The 9,040-nt window shown below is 39.4% G+C and overlaps 1 protein-coding gene across 1 annotated transcript; it reads left to right on the top strand.

Annotated features, from left to right (window-relative positions):
* Positions 1-332: 332 nt before the first annotated feature.
* On the top strand, positions 333-3,630 carry AGBE (1,4-alpha-glucan-branching enzyme). Its single transcript, XM_065231423.1, has 4 exons — positions 333-652; positions 1,168-1,337; positions 1,602-2,292; positions 2,353-3,630. The coding sequence occupies exons 1-4, from the start codon at positions 567-569 to the stop codon at positions 3,461-3,463; spliced, it is 2,058 nt and encodes a 685-aa protein (XP_065087495.1). The 5' UTR covers positions 333-566; the 3' UTR covers positions 3,464-3,630.
* The last annotated feature ends 5,410 nt before the right edge of the window (positions 3,631-9,040 follow it).

Here is a 9,040-nt window from a genome sequence, read left to right as displayed (position 1 = left end):
AAAAGTTTGAAATCATTTGAAATTTAACACAATACGACATTATGCATTGTTTGTCGAGTTTAAAAATATAAATAACGGTTGCTCACTCAGTAAACGCGTTCGCGACCACGCCACCACTTGGGTTTTGTTTATGTTTTCAAGCTGTCATTTTTCGATGCACGAAACCGGTCACTCATTGCACTTTATGTTTTGATAAGTGCATTCTACTAGTGTGAGCACCATCGGCAAATCGAAGCAAAATATAAACATGATTACTAAAACAAAACGAACGCCAGCGAGGAGATGTAGCAACATAATAAGCTCAAACCCCTCAGCAGTCAGTCGTGTAGCAAACGACAATCGAGTGGGTAGTAAATTAAATTTTAACGCCAGCGAGCTTCAATTACCGGTATAGCGTGACCTTTACCCGGAATTGCCGTACTGCTTCGTTGTGGCGAGTTTAAATCCGTTGACCTGATCGAGCGACAATCTAAAATCAGTATCAGTACTAGTAGTAGTCAGTGTCGGTCGAGACGTTGCTGAGGTCAGTTTGTTGAATAGCTGTTGCGCGCAAAATCCGTGGAACAATGGCCGGCGAAACGAATTCGGGTATCGAGAAGCTGCTCAAGCTTGATCCGTACCTTAATTTGCACGAAAAGGAAATCAGACGCAGGTGAGTCTTGAGTCTGTATTGGTCTCGAATGCAGTAATTCGGTAGACCGGAAAGAAAATGAAATTGGATCCCTCGGTCTCCTTCATAGTGTAATTTGAGATATTTATTTCGTGAGTATTTTGTATAAGTGAGCGTAGAGCCACAATCAACTGCTTACTTACTTTGGAGATTAAATTTTATAGAATAATAATGAATTAATGGAGTTATTTAGACTGAACATCCATTTAAAATGCCTTTCAAAAGAACGAATGTCAATCCAAGGTCATAGCCGGCTGCAGAAATAAAGAAGAGCACAAATGAAGATCATGAACCATTTTTCCGCATCATGCATGTTCCTTCCATTACGAGCGGCGATAAGCCGTTGATTGTCTGGTGTGCATTATCAGAGTATGAAGAAAACGACCTAATCAATGGTGTTTTTGTTTGAAATTGTTATGCAACTGTTGGCACCGGGAAGCGAAGCTGCAGTGAAGCGAGCATATTATAAAATTTGATTTAATTTGTTTATTTTTCAGAAATAACGAACTTTGCAACTGGATTAACAAACTGAATCAGCTGGAGGGAGGGCTAGAAGAGTTCACGCAAGGTTACAAATACTATGGACTGCACATTGCTTCCGACAACAGCGTGGTGGCACGTGAATGGGCACCCGGTGCGCAGCAGCTCTATCTTACCGGTGATTTCAGTAAGTATGGAATTTCCTAATTAAGGATTTAATTTAATTGAACCCGAAAATCACTGACATACTGCTACGTGGTTTATATACAACCTTATTAGGGACCGTCCATAAATAACGTAGTGTATTTGGACCATACCATAATTTATACATGGAACGTCACAACTTTTGAACCCCCCTCCCACCTAAAATGCTACACCATTTATGGATGTTCCCTTACACCTTTGACAACGTGAATAATTTGCAATTGGATGCCATTTTTTTTTTCTCCAGACAACTGGCAATGGGAAGCAACCCCGTACAAGAAGCTTCCGTTCGGCAAATGGGAACTGACACTGCCTCCGAATTCAGATGGATCCTGCCCGATCAAGCATCTCTCGGAGATCAAGGTGATCGTTCGCAAGCAGGATGGCCAGCTGGTTGATCGCTTGTCACCGTGGGCCAAATATGTGGTTAAACCTCCGAAAGAGTTGGGCGTCAACTATCAGCAGCGTGTGTATCACCCTCCAGCGCATGACAAGTACATCTTCCGCCATAAGAAGCCGGCCAAACCACGCGCCTTGCGCATCTACGAGTGTCACGTGGGAATTGCCACTGCAGAACTCGGCGTTGGAACGTACAGAAATTTTGCCGACAATGTTGTTCCACGGATCAAGAACTTGGGCTACAACACCATCCAATTGATGGCAGTCATGGAGCATGCGTACTATGCCAGTTTTGGATATCAAATAACGAGTTTCTTTGCTGCATCTAGCCGCTGTGGATATCCGGATGAGCTGAAGTACCTGGTTGACAAGGCTCACGAGGCCGGACTGTTTGTACTGTTGGATGTGGTTCATTCGCATGCCAGTAAGAACACTCAGGATGGTTTGAACCAATTCGATGGCACAAATTCTTGTTATTTCCACGATGGATCACGGGGTGAACATTCACTTTGGGATAGCCGTCTGTTCAATTACTCCGAGTAAGTTTGAATACAGTAGTTTAAGTTCCAAATCTAGAATGTAAAGTTTGAATTTTTCAGATACGAGGTTCTCCGTTTCTTGTTGTCCAATCTACGCTGGTGGCACGACGAGTACAACTTTGATGGATATCGATTTGACGGTGTCACGTCTATGTTGTACCATTCACGTGGCATCGGGGAAGGTTTCTCCGGTGATTATAACGAATACTTTGGATTGAACGTCGATACCGAAGCACTGATCTATTTGGCTATCGCAAATAAATTCCTGCATGAATTGGATCCCAATGTGGTCACCATTGCAGAGGACGTAAGTGGCATGCCAACCTTGTGCCGTCCCACCGATGAAGGTGGCATCGGGTTTGATTATCGCCTAGGAATGGCCATCCCGGATAAGTGGATTGAACTTCTCAAAACGAAGAAGGATGAAGATTGGAACATTGGCAACTTGGTACACACTTTAACGAATCGTCGTTGGATGGAGAACACCGTGGCGTACGCGGAGTCTCATGACCAAGCCCTGGTCGGCGATAAGACGATCGCATTCTGGTTAATGGATAAGGACATGTACACGCATATGTCAGTCGTCTCCGAACCAAATATGATCATCGATCGTGGACTAGCACTGCATAAGATGATACGCTTAATCACGCACGGTTTGGGTGGTGAAGCTTACTTAAACTTCATTGGCAACGAGTTTGGTCATCCGGAGTGGCTCGATTTCCCGAGAGTCGGAAACAACGAATCCTACCACTATGCTCGCCGTCAGTGGCACTTGGTAGATGATCAGTTGTTGAAGTACCGATTCCTGAACGAGTTCGATCGTGCCATGAATCTTACCGAGGACAAGTATCACTGGTTGGATTGCCTTCCAGGGTACGTGAGCTGGAAGCACGAAGATGACAAGGTGATCGCCTTCGAGCGCAATAATTTGCTGTTCATATTCAATTTCCATTACTGCAAAAGTTTCACCGACTACCGCATTGGAGTGGAACTGGCTGGCAAGTACAAAATCGTTCTCAGCACCGATGATAAAGAATTCGGAGGTTTCGACAGAATCGATAAGAATGTTGAACATCAAACATTCCCGGAAGGATGGGCTGGTCGACGGAACTACATGCAGCTGTATATTCCATGCAGGGTGGCGATTGTCTTGGCTTCGATCGGACAATAATAAGTACAATATTTAGAACGCTTAAAAATGTCTCAAGGAGAATAGAAGGAGATCGAGATTATATCGTTGGCCATTATACTTTTTTGTTTGTTTTTTGTTTAGATGTATATTTCTATAAACTTGTTACTGGCACAGCTAGCGCGGCTGTGAGCATGCATATCGAGCAATAAATTATATGTAAAATATTGGAATGCGTAGCGTATGTATTTGTATTGTATCCGAATTTGACGAAATTAGGGGAACGGTTAGTCAGTAAATATATATAGGGCGGTATTACCGGTTTAGAAAACTAACTGCGATGGTCGATTTTCTTAATCAATTTTTTCTTTAGTTGATTACTCGACTGGACTAACATTTCAAGATGTGTTTGATGTTGCTTTTGCTAGCTAATACAAACGGTCACTACACTATATTGTAATAATTTCGGAAAACTGGTTCACTGAACTGTGGTAATGCGAAGAGAAACTCGATGAAGATAATCGATCATCACAGCTAGACCCTTATGATTCTGAACGCTAGGGCGTAGTAAATAATATACTGCATGTAGTGCTTTTTCTAGAACGAACAGAACGAGAATATTAGAAGGTTAGCTCTTGTCTATCACAGAGGAGAATGACATGAGGAGTATGCCCGAATATATTCCGGGTATCCCCGGGGAAGTGGTAAAACATTTTTAATTAAAAATTCATCATGCGACACATCAAATCACATGAGAATTCAGAGTCATAACCATTGGTTGTCATATTGAGGATCGTAAGAACTATATTGACCACATCCGGACATGTGTCGTGTCGCTATGATTATTTTTTTTTGCAATTTGATAAAATTGTAGTTTTTCTCCAGTCCATTGATTTGAAAGGTTCATGCGAGTTAATTTCACGGAGCCGTAAATTGTAGTTTTATCATAATTTTAATATTAGCATAAAATAAAATAGTAATTTTAAATTCGCTTTTGTAATGCTAAGGTAAATAGTTTGCTTTGAGTGTAAAGTTAATTTATAAGAAAGTTCTAACTGTTTTTTTTTGCACTTCGAAACTTGACGGGTCATACCTCTAACATAGTAGCAGTGACAGTGTCGCATGTCCTAACAACAACTGCCTGCGACTAGTGTTCGAGGGGCCGACAGGGCTGAATACGGGTCAATACTAACAAAACTCTAACACTAACATGACCCCGAAACTAACGTTCATCCATTGCACTAATAGTTATAATGTAGTTGTACTTTCCTAATAACCCATCTATCACAGACAAACAGACATAACACTCGGTTGGACAAGTTGTTCATCGAATACGCATTTGACGGTCAATTCGGGTGTTTTTGGTTGGTGGTGCCGCCATCTGTGGCGCGCACGGTCGGTTCCCTTGCGTTTGACGTCTGCACACTAGCGCCATCTGTTCAGCGTACTATCCATCACATGATACTGCCCAACAAACAATTGCCTATTGAAGAAACGACTTCTTGACGATTTTATTCCACTTCATGCTTAATAATACTTGTACTATTTTTAATAATAACTTCTGTTCAGGCTTTGTTCACACAAATCTGGAGAATTTATTCAACCACAACATCGAAATATTTGGTGTTGAATAAGGTATGTCGAGAAGCTTTTATTCGACTTACAAAAGTTGTAACAGAGCTTATTCGATCAAAGTTTTGATTATTCAGCGTTTATTAGACCATCTGTACTTCCTTAAACAGCGATGGTAAGGTATATATTATTATAGACGCTTGATTCTCATGTGAAATAATGTTTAATTATTACATCATTATACATTTATTAAACGATTATTCAACTACGGGATAATTAATCCGAAAATAAGAATGGCCGGAGCAGGGTTGTTTTCCGTTAGTGATTGTTGTGTCCAGTGGTGGCACGAGTCCTGGAGTTTAACATTTTTTCCATAACATTTGATACATTTTGCCATAACCATTGTGACGACACACAAAAACAAACTGGCAAGCGGCAAAAATGTCATGACATTTCTAAACTGTTTTCTGCCAGCGACAGAACATTTTCGCACAAAGAAGCAGACAAGACCGGCGGCGCGCGCGACATAAATTTATGTCGTGTAGAATTTTGCTGATTTCTGGCTAATTACTGCATTTATTTGATGTTTATTGCATGGAATTAAAAGATAAGAATGAAGACTAATCACTCATAAGCATTGATGTTAAAATTATGCGTAAATAAGGGAGTTGGTAATTTACTGTCACACGCAAGCCTGCAGCTAAAATTTCATTACAATAAACTGTTTGGAAAAATCAGGCTGCGAGATTTTATTTATTCTCTATCTCCGCTGTTCGCTTGGAATGTAGTTATACACGGTCGCCCGTGTGCTGGCTGTTTTGTTTCGCTCTGGACGATGGTTTTTCAAAAAATGTACTGTTGCCACCTCTGGTTGTGTCATTATTTCTGTCGAACTTATTACATACAAACATACAAATGGGATTCGAACCATGACCTTCCGATCACCAGCCGCTTGCCTTGCCATCTGAGCTATCCTAGAATACATCATATGAGCAGCTAAATAAGCAATAAAAGCTTGAATCTGAAAACCTATCAGCACTTCCAGCCGTAGCTCTAGCTAATTCAAGGAGATGTGAGAATGATTAATTCATTCATAGTTGTTTAACATTAGACCAACGTTACCTCTCCATCTATCTAATTTCGATGGAAAGGATGCTATTCTTTTCTATAAATCTATGAATTGGTTGTCGTGAGTGATACGATTTATGATTACGATTTAAATTAATTAGGAGTAGAACATAAATAAAAAAAGGGTTGAGGCTGGGATTGAACTCGCGACCTTCTACTTGGAAAGCGGAAACGGTAACCACTATGCTACCAATTTCGTTGTGTTGTTAGCCTGAAGAACTGTTGTGGAATAATGAATGAATACGCCGTTTGTAAAGCATTTATAAAGCATGCAATTAAAACATGGACGCATAGTGGTATAAGAGCTATTATGCTGACTGTATTCACCTTTATTCAGCAATAAAGTTAAGCAATGCAATGGAATCTAATAATGGAGCTAGAAAACAACTATTGGACTATAATAAAGCATGCTATTAAATCAATTGAAAACAGTCGAAGTAAAGCGTCAATGTATGTGCAAATTACACTTATTCAGTATGTTATTAGATCAAACTTCTGGTGTTGAATCAGGAAGACAGTCATCGTTTGTATAGATTTTAATGATGGGTAAATGTAACCAATACTAATACCTTTCTCTCTGTTCTTTTATTCGTTTTCTATATCCCTTCACCATCACCCCATATCCCATCATTTTGACGAGAGATGAGTTACTTGCATGGTGCATGCCCAAGTCGTACTACAGGATAATATGCTGAGCGTGGTTCTATCACAAATCGATAGAACTGAGGAATATTGAGTTAAATTCTACACAGTAATTTAAAGGAGCCAACTCTAAGCAGGTAATAATAGCAATTAATAATCAAACAACCATCAAAAGGTAAGAATGAATTTATTTATTTTAAATACAGTAATGATCCGATTTTGTCAGCCCCTCCGCGCTTCAGATTTTTTTCTTTCAATAATTTCACATAATTATAAATCTAAATTTTTCTCATTCGTCATTCGTTAAGAGGGATATTTAAAGTATACTTTGGTGCAATAGGTTCAAGAAGATTACTGAAAAAGGGCATGGGTTTTGTAGAACATTGGAAAACAGTTTCAAAAAAGGGGGTTGACAAAATAGGGGGAAAAAAAATGGTTTCCAAGGATTCGACTAACTATGTGATGGTAAAATCTTAATAAAATATTCATTTTATTAAATTACTATATTATACTGTCATTACTGTTAACACTATCATTGCAACTAATTTAATTAGGCATATTCAATTGACCTGCATCGGGTTATTATTTTGCATGTAATGATATGGGAAAAGGGGGGACTCACGATTCAGCATGGAGAGTGTATGGGAGCCGTTCTAGGGGTTGGTTGGGGCATGTGGTTCATTTTAGACATTATAGTCTGACGTGAGAACCATGTTCCACTCAAGTTCTGGAATTTGGCCTTGAGACTTGAGATCTGGCCTTCATAAGACCCCCTTCTGTCTCGCAAAATCAAAATCAAAATCAAAATCAAAATATGATAGTATGCATCTGTGTTTACCAAACAATTTTGGAAAAATATCGTGAAATTTTTATTTTATCGCCAAAATCTGAGCGGGACTGACTTGCGATTACATTAAACGTCAATGAGAAAAATAACCGCAAGTCAGTCACAATGCCATGACGATGCTGCATTAGTTTAGCACGGATTTAACAGTAGAAACACAGACAAACAGACGTAACTCTTCATTGTGTATCTTCGTTCATGCATTTAACGGTTGTTTTGAATATTATCAGTTGCGCGAACTACTCGCCGCAGCGCTGGCATCGGATCATTTTGACGTTTCTATACATTCTAAAGAACTTTTATGCAATATTGTTTGGGAGCTAGCGAGCAAGCTTGTTTTCCGCGAGAAGCCTGAGAGATGTCGTTACTGAGGTCATATGTTTTGAGATACTATGTTTTCAAGAAAAACATTTTCAAAGAGTTACGTCTGTTTGTCTGTGGTAGAAAGATACTATGGTCTCATAGTACGTTATTGAATGTTTCTGGATTTGTTCCGTTGGTTCCAGAGCAATGGCCGGAACATATTCCGGTGAGTATGGGTCTTCATCAGACCAGAGCTTTTCATAAACGTGCCAAACTTGCGGTTACTTTTCGATGTGGGACAATTTGACTTGGTATTGTTTTTCATTTTTCTTGAACAAACCACCTTTTTTCAATAGCACATCTCAAAAAACATAGAAAGATAAACTGAATAATGATGCCAACTCAAAATTTATAAAAATGCAGATGGGACTCACTTGCCATTGCCGACAGTATATTCGTTATAAGTCAGGTAACACAGTAGGGGGAGGGGACAGAATCTGTCTTGAGTCAAATATCATGATGCGATATGTTGTCTAACATTCTTAATTTAATAGAAGCAAGCCTAAACACATAGCTGTGACGTTGTTTTATAGTTTATTTAATGGGACTGACTTGCGGTTACTTTTCGATGTGGGACAATTTGACTTGGTATTGTTTTTCATTTGTCTCAGAATAACTACCCTTTTCCAACAGCACAGCTCAAAAAACAAAGAAAGATAAACTGAATAATGATGCTAACTCAAAATTGCTAAAAATGCAGATGGGACTGACTTTGGGTTACCGGCAATTAATGATGTCGTGAAAGATCTGAGAGGTTTTAGAGATTTCAACGTTATAGGGGAAATGGATCTAAGATTGGGACCATCGCTAAAAATCTGCTATTGATCAATTTTATCTAGATGAACGCGTCATTGGGACGGTATTAATGGATATTTTTGGTCGCTATTGAAAATTTTGTCGATTGTGAATTTATGTATGGGCCCAAATTAGGGACATTTAGGCCGACATTACATCCATTTGCCCTATTCAAATTATTTAAAATACCCAAATACGTTCTGGAAATCACAGAAACGTTCTGAAAACATAAGAGACATTCGAACAATTCCACCAAAGGCAGAGCAATCTTTTGA

The sequence above is a fragment of the Ochlerotatus camptorhynchus genome, unplaced genomic scaffold (assembly GCF_037179485.1).
Source record: "Ochlerotatus camptorhynchus isolate MF236.1 unplaced genomic scaffold, CSIRO-AGI_Acam_v1.1 ptg000357l, whole genome shotgun sequence".
Taxonomy (NCBI): domain Eukaryota; kingdom Metazoa; phylum Arthropoda; class Insecta; order Diptera; family Culicidae; genus Ochlerotatus; species Ochlerotatus camptorhynchus.
This window is presented reverse-complemented; position numbering and strand designations above follow the sequence as displayed.